At 38.2% G+C, this 14,897-nt stretch overlaps 2 protein-coding genes across 6 annotated transcripts in view; one reads left to right on the top strand and one right to left on the bottom strand.

Moving 5' to 3' along the window:
• LOC105838785 (transient receptor potential-gamma protein) overlaps positions 1 to 9,840 on the top strand; it is an 89,407-nt gene extending 79,567 nt beyond the window's left edge. For 4 of the 5 annotated variants that reach the window (XM_028190053.2, XM_036291313.1, XM_028190054.2 and 1 more), the window contains 8 exons: positions 233 to 366; positions 435 to 567; positions 1,674 to 1,869; positions 2,186 to 2,380; positions 3,284 to 3,509; positions 4,527 to 4,901; positions 5,509 to 6,027; positions 6,390 to 9,840. In XM_028190053.2, coding sequence (XP_028045854.1) covers positions 233 to 366; positions 435 to 567; positions 1,674 to 1,869; positions 2,186 to 2,380; positions 3,284 to 3,509; positions 4,527 to 4,901; positions 5,509 to 6,027; positions 6,390 to 6,547 — 1,936 coding nt within the window. In that variant the 3' untranslated portion in view covers positions 6,548 to 9,840. The remainder of the gene's footprint in view (positions 1 to 232; positions 367 to 434; positions 568 to 1,673; positions 1,870 to 2,185; positions 2,381 to 3,283; positions 3,510 to 4,526; positions 4,902 to 5,508; positions 6,028 to 6,389) is intronic. The other variant, XM_036291314.1, reaches the window with a different exon arrangement.
• A 724-nt stretch (positions 9,841 to 10,564) lies between these two features.
• On the bottom strand, positions 10,565 to 13,919 carry LOC105838786 (thrombospondin type-1 domain-containing protein 7A). Its single transcript, XM_036291317.1, has 9 exons — positions 13,540 to 13,919; positions 13,094 to 13,300; positions 12,645 to 12,865; positions 12,448 to 12,525; positions 11,819 to 11,959; positions 11,572 to 11,743; positions 11,157 to 11,323; positions 10,905 to 11,084; positions 10,565 to 10,721 (listed from the first exon to the last, which is right to left on the bottom strand). Exons 2-9 carry the CDS (start codon positions 13,296 to 13,298, stop codon positions 10,641 to 10,643), a joined length of 1,245 nt encoding a protein of 414 aa, XP_036147210.1. The 5' UTR covers positions 13,299 to 13,300; positions 13,540 to 13,919; the 3' UTR covers positions 10,565 to 10,640.
• Between the last annotated feature and the right edge of the window lie 978 nt (positions 13,920 to 14,897).

A 14,897-nucleotide genomic window follows, 5' to 3' on the forward strand; every position in this document is an offset into this window, starting at 1 on the left:
CGATCTCCAGCTGCGATAGCTTTGAAATTCATGCGAACGCGTTTAGGACGTGCTCTGAATGCGAATGACCAGTGCATCGTGCTTAACGTGCAAATGGATCTTTGATTACGTCGGAAATGTCCGACGCGACATAAACGTAAAAGCTGGGGAAGGCTGGGAAAGTTAACGTAGGACATAACTAGCACTTTGGTATTATCCGGATTAAAAGTAACGAGTAACGGTTGCGTTTCAGTTCGCTAAAGCTCGTCTACATATTCTCCGTGAATCCTCATCTCGGCCCGCTGCAGGTCTCCCTTTCGAGGATGGTCATGGACATTATGAAATTCTTATTCCTCTACATGCTGGTTCTCTTCGCCTTCTCATGCGGTAAATGAAATAACGGTGACGTAAGATATATCGCGTAAGATTAATGTAAAAGGAAATCTTTCTTGCAGGTCTCAATCAACTTCTCTGGTATTACGCCGACCTGGAGAAAAAACAATGTCGCTATGCGATGTCGCATTCTAATATTAGCGCCAGTCTTAACGTCGACCCTAACGCGTGCACCGTTTGGCGCCGATTCGCAAAGTATGCAATGACAATTCTTTGACTTAAAGATTTGCTTTTTAAAAATATATGGAACCAGAAGAAGTTTTCCGAATCTGTGAAATATATGGAAGACAAGAATAAAGATTGTTACTTTATTTTTATTTTAGAAATTGTTTTTTTATACAATTTTTATTCAATTACTAGTGCGATTGTTTAAATATAATTTGCACATTAAAATTTTATATCTCAGAAACTGTTGTCCAAGATAAAGATTTACAAATATTTTAATTAATTTTCCGAAAACTCTCTTGCTGTAGTACTTTGATTTGTGATAAATATATATATATATATATATATATATATATATATATTTATACTAGCTATGCTCTGCCACGCGTTGTTGTGGCTCTCTATTCTTATGCTACGTTTTTTTCAAATTTTCTTTGCTTTCGTTGTTTAACTTTTAAGAGCCTTGCTTTACTGTTGCTCTTTTTATTTCATCTTTGAATAAGCATTTATCTATCTCTAATAAATCTAATATTCATTTATTCACGTACTTCTAACTTTTTTTTCTAAAAGCTGCCATGGATTTAGAAATCCATTCAAAAGACTGTTTTAAACAAGTCCTTTTTTTTCAATAAAATAACAGCCATCTTTATTTTTCTTATTATCTTAATTTAAACACAATAGAAACATTCTTCGCCTCTCCCGGTCTCTTCCGTCTCTACCCGTCTCTCCCCGTCTCTCCCGGTCTCTCCCGGTCTCTCCTCGTCTCTCCCGGTCTCTCCCCGTCTCTCCCGATCTTTACCCGTCTCTCCCAGTCTCTACCCGTCTCTCCCCGTCTCTCCCCGTCTCTCCCGATCTTTACCCGTCTCTCCCAGTCTCTACCCGTCTCTCCCCGTCTCTCCCCGTCTTTCCCGGTCTCTCCCCGTCACTCCCGGTCTCTCCCGGTCTCTCCCCGTCTCTCCCGGTCTCTCCCCGTCTCTCCGCGTCACTCCCGGTCTCTCCCCGTCTCTCCTGGTCTCTCCCCGTCTCTTCCAGTCTCTACTCGTCCAAACATTTACATTTATATATGTATATATATATATTATTTATTGTGATCTATTTTCGATAAAAAATACACATAATATGAATTTTGCGGGCAGTCTGTTCGAGACAATACAAACACTCTTTTGGGCGGTTTTCGGCTTGATAGACCTCGACAGCTTCGAACTAGAAGGCATCAAGGTGTTCACCAGGTTTTGGGGCATGCTGATGTTCGGTACTTATTCGGTTATTAACATCGTCGTCCTCCTTAATCTTCTGATTGCCATGATGAATCATTCCTATCAACTAATCTCGGTAAGTGCATTTTCCGTGAAATTTATTTACGAAGGTTTATCGTGTACATTAGGTATAACGATCCACGAAGAACAAAGACAATGAGAAAATGAATCTTTAATCTTTACTCGCGTTAAATGTCACATTAAATGGATTAATAATACCACGAAAGCGACATTTGTTCTCTGTTAAAAATTAGCAAAAAACGAGCGCGAGAAATTCTTTAGAATACCAGACCGACATTGGGAAATAAGCGGCAAATCGTACCTCAGCGTATTTTTTCCCGTCTATAATTAGCTGAAACTAATTAGCGGGATGATTCGCTGCTCGTAATTAGGAACGCGCCGATGTCGAGTGGAAGTTTGCGAGGAGCAGACTCTGGATCAGCTATTTCGAGGAGGGCGGTACCGTTCCGCCGCCGTTTAACATCATACCGACCCCGAAGAGCGCCTGGTACGTCGTACAATGGATATATCGGAAGCTCTGTGGACACAGCAGGGCGGCCAAGAAGGAACACATGCGAACAATCAGGGTAGGAACGACAGACGATTTTGGAATTTCGCAAGACTAAGAATAATATCCGAGACGCTCGCCTTTTGTCCCCGGAAAATTCCCCGGAGAATCGATCCTCCCTTTCGATACCTGAATTTTTATCGCTTGCACAATGCAAAGCGAGCTGCAGAATAAGATGTCAATGCTAACATATCGCGGGGGGATTTGCGAACGCTGGAGGATATTGAAATATGTATTCTACCGCGAGGGAGAATGCTTTTTACGAATTTCTCCCGAGCTCTCTCCGTCTTCTCCGTTTTGGATTCTAAAATTAGGTTCTTATGTGGCAAGAATATATTTAGAGCGAAATTACAGAAGTGTCAGAGGGGAGAAGTTCGCACATCTTTTTTTTTGTCGCGGGGATATTAAATCCGGAGGAAAAGTTTTGTCGTTATTAGTCGCGACTGTTCCGCTATCGCGCGTACCTATAACAGCTCGTAGCATAAGTATATACAAAGTTTTTCAGACTTACGAAGTCTTACATCTGCAGATTCTTTGAAGAATCTTAATAGCAATTCTCAACAAAAACGAGAAATCCTCTTATCAAGTTGTTAAACGATTAAAGATAAAAGCTTCTCAAGTCAGGCAAAATTTTACACGGTATTTAGTTTTATTGCTTTTAAAAAACTTTTATAAAGTTTTAGTCGCTGTACAATTGGGGGTAACATTTTATACATATACTTCGAGATAATTAATTATCTTTAGGTATTCGAGATTGAAAATAAATTGTAGCAACGTTCGACATTTTTACGGAGGAAAAATGTAGAAAATATGACGTAGTAAACTCTCGACAAATCTGGAGCGTACTACGTGAAACGCAACGTGCACTTTGTAACGAATACTTTTGAAGCGGAGAGGTTTCAATTTCTGATTTTTGCCTTAGCGAAAGGTCAAGCAGGCTTCCGAGCGGGACTTCAGGTATCAGAGTATCATAAGGAATTTGGTAAGACGATACGTCACCGTCGAGCAACGCAAGGCAGAAAACGAAGGTGTCACGGAGGACGACGTGAACGAAATCAAACAAGACATCAGCGCATTCCGTTGCGAGCTCATCGAGATACTGAAGAATTCCGGTATGAACACCTCCACCGCGGCGAGCGGCGGAGCCGGTAAGTTTAAACGAGATGTGAAAGGTGAATAAATTTGCCTTGCGTATATCCTGCATGAGAAAAGCATCGATTCGGTCGCACATTTTGTTCGCTAATGTAAGAGGCTAAGTGTATGTACCAGCAGATATTGATCGCAAAAGTGTTGTCAATTTTCTTCGAAGGAAACAGAGTCGTAGTTTATTTCACGAAACGAATACCTGTAATATATGCTTTACGGGGATAAAATTTATTAATCCCTCATCTCTCGCGAAGATATGCAATTAAACGTTTGGACATTGGGCAAAAAGTACGTTTCGCGTTGCGACGATGAACGGATGTATTTCCTAGCTAACGATGAGAATTATACGAGCGACGGCGCAATTGCTTGCTAATCCGCAAATTGTTAATCGCATCACGCGGAGCGTCGAAACTTCGAATTTAACTCCGCGATGCCGCCTGGGAATACCAATCGTTATTTTATTCGCAGTAACGCTCTCATTAGTCATCCGGCAAAGGTAACCTCTTGTAATTCAAAGCTAAAAGAAAGCGCCATAAATCATTTAAACTTTTGGGACTAATTACGCTAATTAAGAATTTGCTCGATTGCTCCATGTGTCAGCTGAAAATCTCTAATTGGCTGTAATGAGAAAATGCGTAGAATAATATCTTTCATTAGCACGCCAAGTTGTGCATGAATAAATCATTAATGTTTATTAATTTACCATTTTATTTACCAGTTTATTAATTTATATCTTCTCTGTCTCAACTCTAATATGCTGAATTAATAATTATAATTATTAGTTTTGATCATGTATGTTTAAATAAAATTAATTTTTATTCTGACTTTTTATAAATTTTTAATTGTTATACAAATTACTTTGGAAAGGAGAAAGAGTATTAGTGTAAAAGTATTATTTTTATTAAAGTATTATTTTTGGATGTAAAATTTTTACTTGTTTTCTCTTATTTCTTAGCTATTTAAGTTTTTTTTTAGTAGATCGCTTGAGGCTGCTCGTCGATTTTCTGTTTGTCCCCTAGACGATAGCCTTAAAGAGCTGTCCGTAGGTGCGGGTGGCAAGAAAAACCGTCAGAAAGAGCGGCGCTTAATGAAGGGTTTCAACATCGGGCCGCAACCCGGCGGAAGCGGCACCCTGCCGCCTGTCGCCGAATTTATCGCGTCCCTTCAACAAGTCCAGCACGAAAACTCCCATGACTTATTCGGCTCTACTCTAAGCGGCATATTTGGGCCGGGCACAACCCCAAAGAAGAGCCCACATCATACCAGCACTAATAGCGTACCCGGGCTGGCCACTGGGTCGCGACAAAGCCACGGTACCAGAAGCAGCTCCCGGAAGAAGCGCTGGGGCACTTTGATTGAGGCTGCGAAAGCCGGAAGGGTCTCCAGACTGATCGGTAAATCGAAAGCTTCCGCGTATCAATATTTCTATTTGATGTTAGTTCAATCCCCCAACGGAATCTCAATATAATATAACGTTGCGTAATACTTTGAACGAATACGAATACGAAGTAGATGCTGATACGATTTTTATTTAAATACAAAATATAATTTGAATGTGTACTTTACTTAAAATTACAAAAATATTTTAAAGTACATATAATAAAAATGAAAAAAATAATGTAAATTATTTTACATTATTAAAATATATAATTAATACAGTATTGCTCAAAAGTATTACATTATTTCCAAAAATACAAAACGCAAATAAATCAAGTTTTTTTTCCTTAACACATTTCTATCTCTAAAAAGCATAAAATAAAAATATTAAAATAAATTACAGCATATTTATGTATGACTTTTTTTAAAAATAACTCCTGTTTTTATAAGTGATGCAATTTGACTGATACTGTATTTTTTACTTTCCTTACTATCTCAACGATTAAACACTAATAATATTGTAAAGTTTTGTGTTTCGATTTTTCACGGTAAATCTCTCACTTATTTTTACACAAAACAATGGAATCACTTTAATAATAAACGAACGTCGTCTTTTCCTCCCAGGTAGATCTCGTTCAGAGGACTCTGTATACTCGCCAGCGTCCGAAGATGGCGGCTCGCGATCTGAAGGCTCCTCAGATTCAAAGACCTCCTTGGAGGGAACCGGTCACGATGTACAAGGTGTCCAGCAACCCCATCACTCTCATTCTCACTCTCATCACGTGCAACATCACGAGGCGCATCACATGTTTACCCATGGCTTGGGCCCGGCTCTAGCCGCCCTGAGGAAGAAGCGAAAGAAGTTCTCCGCATCGAGGTCGTCCACACCCGCGATGACCAGCAGCACCAACACGAATCCGGCGGACTCGAGCACGACGTCCTCGATCGCCACCGTTCTGTCGGCCAGAAAGATCTCCTCGAAGAAGTTGCTGCAACGTGCGAGCAGCGTGCCCACCCGGGGCCCGGAATTAACCCCGCAGTCGTCAATAGCGTCGTCGCGACGGCACGAGGCCACGCAGAGCCAGCAGCCCAGTCTCGACGTCGTCGAGATGGTCATCAACGAGCGCGTCAACGCGCAGCAAGGTGAACTGATATTACGTGGGGTACTGTTTCACGAGAGCGTGTAGGATGAACCAATTATAACGTGCATTATAATGCGTATAATTATCTGCTTTCTACTTGGTTCGAGCTCATAAACAGTACACCTTGTTAATTAGAGTAACAAGTATGTAAGCATTTCAATTCTTATTCAAGCTTGTGAAAATATCTATACAATTTCTGCAGAGTTAATTTTACTTTAGACTCCATTTTTGCGCATAGCAATCTTATGTACAATTTTTTAGAAACATTTATAATATTTATATTATTGAGTGTTTCTGTTAAATGCGACATTTGTGCACAGAGAGAAAGGCATTTACGAAGCGACTGTCGTCGTGTTTTTTTAGGTGTTGTGCCACTGACGCCGTCGACCACCGAGGAGAGCGTGGTGGCGAGCGGCTCGACGTCGATCACGGCGAAGCGAAACGGATCGGCGGCGCAGCTGCAACATCTTCCCGGTATCGAGCCGATTTCCGGCCACGACGTGTCCGCCGGCTGGCTCTGAGGAAACGGATGTGTCGCCGACGGGCGGCGGCCGACCAGCTGACACAGGAAGCATCAATCGGAACTCAGCTTGGAGCTTCGTTTACGGCGGCCATGAGGCTGAAACGACGTTGATGACGATAGTGCGCGTACGCACGCACGCACGCACGCACGCGGTACGACCGTCCCGACGTCGGCAGACGCACAATGATGCCTTTCTCGCAACGCGACGCGCCATGCCGATTAAACGTAAGAGCGACGTCGATCGAGAATCTCGAAGGAACCCCCGTCTCTCATCAGGATCTTATTTCCTTTCCTTCATCTTCAGTTCCTTTTTATTACGAACACTTCAATGAGACGAATTGGCTCGAAATTTGAGAAACACTTCAAACTTATTGGTACGTTATATTTTTTACATATTTATTTTTATATTCTATATTTTATATGCGCGCACGAAAGAGAATTTCCATGATTATTCTTGAAATTTCATATTCTTTTCTATCTCAATTTAAATATTTTTGAGCAGCGGCCGTATAAAACTATATTTTGTATTATTTACGTATTACTGCTACTGTTCAATTATTTTTTGAAATTAGTAAGGGTAATGAAATATCATGTATGTGATTGATCGCGGTATCTTCTCGCGCGGTGTCTTTGAGTGACGATCGACGGTGTGTAGACTGTATTGAGAATTACTACTATTACTACTAAACTGCCAGAGAGAAAGGAGAAGTGGTATGTGTGAGTCTCGGCGGCAAATAGCCTAGTCAACACTAGTCAGAGTCAGATCTCGTAACGGGAGGTTGGAAAAAATTATTATTATTATTATTATTACTGTTATATAATTAAATGGTCTATCGAGAAACGCGACGAACTACATTACCTCAAACGGGAATGTCTGTCGCATCTCTTCAGAGAGCTGGTCTACTGAAGAATGAAACTCATAGCCTTCTAGCTGCTCTCAAACGATCGTTGTCTTGACGATTTGTTTCTTCCATATATTATAAACACTTATCTCATTCTAGTCACACGAACTAATCGATAATGAAGCATTGCCAACGGACGATTTCTATTATTTTTTATTCCACGATAGTTTAGGGCGGCCACAAACGCGCGGCGTTGAAAGAGAATCAATTATGTAACAACTTCAGTAAGACATATACAATAGATTGTATGAAAGAGAGAGACGGCTGGATCTTTAAAGTCCCACATTTTTCTGCAAAATTTCGATGTAAAATCAATTAATTGCTCCGTTAATTGCGCAGCTCGTGATTGATGACGAGTCATCTTTTAACGATCCAACGCGTAACTCTCTGCCTATATTAGGACTATCTAACGGCTGAATCCTTTCGTCGACATCGAATCGGCGAGAGGGCGAGAGAGAGAGAGAGAGAGAGAGAGAGAGAGAGAGAGAGAGAGAGAGAGAGAGAGAGAGAGAAGAAAGACGTCGAATCGATTCTCGCGAGGCGCAGGAGAACAAGAACAAGTGGCACGACCAAAGAACACGCCGGTACATAGTACATAGTCAAGTAGTGGCCTAAAGGAACGAGAGTCCTAGATATTACGTACTATTTCTTAGATATTACGTGTATGTACGTTAATAACAATTATTACTATTGTTAATGTTAAACGAATCGCGCGATTAGCACCACAGGTAAGTTCCTGAGGAGCAAGTCGCCCTGAGGGCATTGTCCAATTGCTCGCTCGTTTCGTCCCCCTTCGTCGTCAATCTCCTCGCGGTCTCGTTAACGCTGTAAGAGAGATATAAACATTATCAAAGCTATATATTTACCAAGCGGATCAAACCGCCGAAATAATATTTTTTTGTAAAATAAGATTTGAGCGAGTTAATTAAGCAACTTTAACAGAGGTAAATTTTTAATAGGAGTTACGCGATATATTTAATATTAAGAAATTGTACAATACGTGCATTATAAAAGAAAATTTTATTTATTGTTTTATTTATTGTTTTATAATTGATATTCTATTACAGAACTAATGTATATAATTTTTAAAAAAGACGACGTAACGTGACGGTTTGGCACTCTTGGTAGATGTGCAGTGATTTAGTTATCATCTTACCTACGTGTGTATTATTTATATGAGATTATTAATGTAATTGTGTAAAACTAGATTTCCCAATTGGTGGTAAGTAGCGCGAGTGTGAGAGGAAAGGAAGAAAGTACCGCGAACGTAACGCAAGCAGAACCAATTAATTTTAATAGACACGAAATAGAGTCTGAAATGATTTCGATAAAACGACAAGTCCTGCGAATCCGATTGAATTTTGTTATACGATCACGAACGTAGGAAAGTGGTGAAATTTTTCTGTTTTCCCATACGTGCGACGTCCTGCGCGTCAAGACAAATAATGAAAAGCGACCTAGTGGTGTCAAAAAAATCTCTGTCGTAGTTGCAGGATTTTGGACGTTTTCCAAAGATAACTTGATCACAATTCAGAGTCCGTGGTGAATTACGGGCACTTGAATTTCTACGTGGAACATAAGAATAACAAGCGCGACACCTGCGGCATTAATCGCTCGAACAATCGTACGTTGCTTGAAGCGACGTATCGCGTTTTGAAAACGTGTAGCTACAGAAACGTGAGAAAACAGCGCGAGAAACAAAAATCAATTTGACATCCGACTCCGAATTTAATTTCAAGCGCGTATCCTATTTGCGGCATAATTAACAAAACGTGTCGAGCACAAAAAGACTTCTACATTCTTTCCATTATGTAAAAATAATATTTAATATCAAATTTAACACTATAGTTAATTATTTGAAAGATGCTTATCTGATATACATTTGTAAATGCCGTTGCAATCGGATATTAAATTTGGATGGATATATTACAAGAGACAAACGTTTTATCCGATACAAAGCGATTACATTGAGTATGTGTGTGTCGTAGTATCGATTGAAATTCGATGGGAATCAGCAGGCGGCAAACGAAATGTGACCATTAATAAAATATCATTTATTCTGATAATCCGTTTATTTCGCATTCAGCATTTTCTAGAGCGAATAGAACAGAGAACACAGTATAGCGTTCATAACGCGATTAATTTAAAAGGAGGCAAATATGGGTGATGGAGAATCGTAATGTACATGGATAGTCTATGAAGGCATCGATTAATATTAATTTGAATGTTCAACGTGGATCGTTTTGTGAAGTGAAACGTATAAAGTTATTAAAACAGTTTTCAGTCTACACGTGATGCAATTTCAAATTTTTTATTAATAATTACATATTTTTAATTAAGTTATATCTTTTAGTTACTATAACGTTTTTGACATAGAGATCGCGCGAGCGGAAAAAAATATAAGAAATTATAAGAAATATAATCAAATTACGCACGGGACACAATAATCCACGTTATGCATTCGTGTATATGACTTAGGTCTCGTACGTTCTATTAAGATTAAAAACGTACAGAATTTATCTCTTTGCAAATGTAATTAAACTATCTTTTTTGACAGATCCTTTGCCTGAATAATCCCTACTCTACCAGTACATCCTAATTTAAATTTCACCGAGATGTATTTCTCTTCTTGATTCGTCATTTACACGACATCCCCGCGTAAGGATAATGAGGATACACCGACGACATCTTCTCCGGGCAGGAACGGCCACCGTTTGCAGCTTTTCGCTACAAATAATTGGGTAAGAAAAATTACGATAATATTATTAAAAGGCAAATAGGTGTTGCATCATAAAAGCTTCGTAATACTTGGTAACATCAACGCAACGTTTATGTATCAATTTAGCAAGCCGTGTATACCACAAATTCCGCAAATTAATAACGCGTGTAATAGCCGCAAGTCAATTAGCTCATCTCGATGATACGGTAACTCATGACGCGGCCAATGTCGTAAGTGACGCTGCATGGCGACCAATTGTAACGTATATCTTTTTTTTTAATGACGACTTCCCTGTTTTCGGAAATAATGCAATATTTTTGAACAGTGTTTATTTTTTATTTTTCTCAATGAGAAAACAATCTATGTTATGATAATATTATAAAAAGTTTTGTAATTTTTTTTATAAAAATCTCTTATTTATTTTTAAGAAAGATCTGTAGATCTCGTGCGGAGGGTATTTCTCTTCCTCGTTACTCGCACGGCCCCAGCTCGCAACGATGACGACGATGCAGCTTCTTCGGGCAGGGACGGCCACCATTTTTAGCTTCTCGCTATAATTAGATAGAATATAATATTATTAAAGGACAGAAAAATCTCGCAGCAACGCTACGTACAAAAGCTTCGTAATATTTAGCTGGCAATGTCAGTGCAACCGTTGTTATTTTAACGAGCTGCGTACACCGCAAATTCCGCACGTAATAACGCGCGCGATAGCCCGAGACAAATTAGCTCACCTCAATGGTACGGTAACTCGTGACGCGGCCAACCCCGCAAGTGACACTGCACGGCGACCAATTTGACCAATGAGTTACCACGCAATCCACGGGAAGAGATGGAGAACTCAACGAGTCCGTAGATATTTGACCTTGGTTTACATTCGTGTAAGCAGCCTGATCGATAAGAACATCTCGCACCTGGAAATCAGAAATTAAATGATCTCTCTGTCATATTCGTGTCTGATTCTCGATAAAGCGTTTCCAACTTACGACACCGCAATGTCTATTGCATTCATCCACCGTTAAGAAACTATTCTGAATGTTGAGGCATCCATCGTATGTGAAGGGCACGCACATTAATTTTTGCTTATCGAAAGTCCACCTGGTTAAGTTGGCCATGCACGGACCTTCCTCTGCGTCCGTTATCATGCAAATGGCTGTAGAAAGAGATACATGAGCTCCAACCTCCCCTCAATTTAGTAAAGTGAAAAGTCATACACAATATGCGCAAGATCAATTTTTCACTTTTTTTGAACGGCGTTTCAGTCTACGAGAAGAAGTTACTATAAAAACTGATGACTTGATAATTGTTGCAATGGATAATTGTTAAACTTTAACTAAATTTTAATTGTTGAAGGAAGAATTTGTTCTTCAAACGTTAACATTTTTGATCATTTGATTATACTTTTTTGCTTTGCGGTTTCGAGTGTACAAGCCGACTCAGTACAGGGGTGCATCTGGAACAATTCCACGAGCGAGGAGCATTCCGCCTGCGGCGTCGGATCTGTTATCACTCGCCTACTCCTAAATTTCATGCAAATAACACTGCATGGTGACCAGTCAGTCCATTCAGTCACCTGTCACCAAACGTTGTAAATTATCGCACGGCAAATCTCTGTCTTGCGACAAATAATATATTTTCGATTTCGCACCTCGCATATAGGATTGAGCTGTTTTTCCGTATCTTCTATTATTTCATTCGCACCTTCAACTTCCGTGTCTGTCAATTCGCAAATAGTCTTGGTAAGAGCACCATCCTCCGCGTACCATTGTAACACAGGGTTAATTACAAACTAGTTAAAAACATAAAAATTAATAATAAAGTTAAAAAATTAAAAGTTAATTAACTTTTAACTTAATTTCAAATAATTAATTGTTAGTTTTAACTTTATTATTTCTGAAACATATAAACTTTAATTTATTAACTTTTGTTCTAAGTTGAACATTTTATCTAGGCAAAGAAAAAAAATTATAATAAAACAAATACATTCCTGCATGAAAACAATATTCTGTTATTTTATATAATTAATATTATAACTCAATTTGCAAACAAAATATAAAATATATTTAATGATCATCACTGTAATTGTATTGGTAATTTAACTTAAATTAATTATTGGCTTTTTAATATTTAATATTAATTTAATATAAATAAAGTTTCTCAAAATTAACTTTAATTTAATCTTAACATAACTTTAATTAAGTTAATTTTTATTTATATAACTTTTAACTTAATTAAATTAATTTTATCTTAATTTAGTTTAAAAATATATTAACTTACAAAATCTTGTGGCCAGATCATCGCGGTAAATGTAACACATCCGGAACCGGCCGGTGGCGCACGCCACATTACTCGAGTCTGTCAATAATAAAGTAACTTATTAAGTAGACGGAAAAAGAAATTATTTTTATTAATTTTTTATTAATGTATTTTTTTAATAATGGAAAATAGTATATATAATATGCTTATATTTATACCTGTAGTTTCGGAATATTATTTGTCGCGATAACCGTGTTAATACAGTCCTCCTTGAAAGCCATTCCCGGTCGCCAAGATTTCCCCAAATCAGAAACGCTAAATAGCTGGAAGTGACCAACGCGAGCTGAGAGATTATTCTGTGCATTTTGCACCGTGAGCATAAAATACGAAAATCTACCATTTAGTGAGAAATCGTGTTGCAGAGCCCGTGACTGTGAAGCTGAAATGTAAATCATTTTTAACATTTCATCGATAAAGTTTTTTCAGAAATTTTTTGACTCATATTCTCAACTCATTCTTATCGATAAATGTATTATTACTGAGAGTTTACAATATATATAATGTAAACTATAAAAGTGCATGTATGGATAAAAATGAGTTCAAAATGTGTGTGTTTATGTTAACGTTCTTCACATCTTTTATTTTTCTATTTTATTTTTTATACAACCTGTTAGAAATGTACGACCAAGACTAATCGTATAAATTGCATTTGGGATGTATCCGTTCGCTCTCTGTCCGCTGATGAAAATTTTGTAACCACCATCTCCCGGTGTTTTGTCTGCAGAAGTTAGTCCCACCGGCGGCCTCAAGGGACATCCGGCGTGAGACACGGCGAAGACACACGTTGTCAGTATTAAAAATAACATTTTCATGTCTGGAATGTTTCGTGCATTCTACGTTTAATTACCAATTTAAAAACCCGAAGTATTTTAAGCTCTTCATGTGTTTAAAATTTATTAAAGCTATCTATAGATGCTCAACAATATTCACTTTTGTATTCACTTTTATTCACTTTTAATCTATGATTATATCTTTATCCCGCCAAAAAGGGTATTGCTAGGTATGAATTGACATTGCCAGAGTATTTTTATTGCTTGAAATATTAATACTTACTATTTTTTGAAACAGAGGTATCGATATTATAGAAAACTTTATTTTGAATGTAACGTAATGTTATGACGTGAACTCTCGGAACGGCGGGCTAAGACTAAGATTGAGATGCGACGATCAGCTTACCCTTATCTTATCGTTAAGACTACACCCGCCATGTAATCCGATCATCGAAGACACACGGCCGCTATGTGGTCGAGTCGTCAGAAACTATGGTCGCGCCTCGTATAATCTACTATGTTTCTGCTAATAATAAAAGGGAAAAAGGAAGGAACTTTAGAAACTCCCACAATATATTGCTCATATCAATAACTACCAATTAAAAATTAATATAATTTTTTTATCAGCATATTTATAATTTTGCTTATATTAATATTTATTTATATTTATGTTATTATTTGTCTTATATATACTCTCTCTTATTTTATTAATTTTGTTTACAGTTGTTTTTAATGTTAGAAAAATATTAACAATGTTAGAAATGTTTGAACAATTTGCATAAATGCTATTAAAGAATAAAACTTAGGAATATTTGCTAGAAACAATAACTTTTTCTGAAAGGCGATTTCTAGTTTTGTTGTTCCCGGTTTTGTAAATAATCTCTTACTGAGAAAAAACTGAGGAAGCAACGACCAAGAATGTTTGAATCTGCTTATTTAATGACAGAAACATTGTTTTTGTGTCTTCCCATTCTTTTAATGGGGATGATTTTAGTGATAAATGATGATGAAATATAAGGTGAAAAAGTACACTGATAAAATTGAGTAATTCGCCTGAGTAATTCTTAATCTACTACAGTGTATTTTAACTTAATCTACTATTGTGTATTTTAACTTAAATGCCACCAAGAATATAGATACATTCCTCTTCTCGATTTATCTTGCTTGCACGGCGCCAGGTTACAAGGATTATAACGACGCCGCTCTATCGGACAGGACCGCCGTCGTTTGAAGCTTCTCGCTATAATTGTACGAACAGAATATGACATCATAAAACGGTACAAAGATATCGCAGCAAAGGTATCACATTACATCATAATACTCCGTTGATAATGTCAGCACAACAGTTCATGTTACATCAGCGGACTGCACATACCACAAAGTCAGCAAGATAATAACGCGAGTGATAGCTCAAGGCTAATCAGCTCACCTCAATGGTACGGTAACTCGTGATGCGGCCAACGCGGCAAGTGACGCTGCACGGTGACCACTTTGACCAACGGGTTATACAATTCACGGGAGGAGATAGAGGATTCAACGTGTCCGCAGGTATCTGATCTTGATTTACAGTCATGTTGACGACCTGACCGGTAAAAACATCTCGCAGTTGAAACCGAGGAATTAGATGACCTATCTGTCTCG

The sequence above is a fragment of the Monomorium pharaonis genome, chromosome 8 (assembly GCF_013373865.1).
Source record: "Monomorium pharaonis isolate MP-MQ-018 chromosome 8, ASM1337386v2, whole genome shotgun sequence".
Lineage (NCBI taxonomy): Eukaryota > Metazoa > Arthropoda > Insecta > Hymenoptera > Formicidae > Monomorium > Monomorium pharaonis.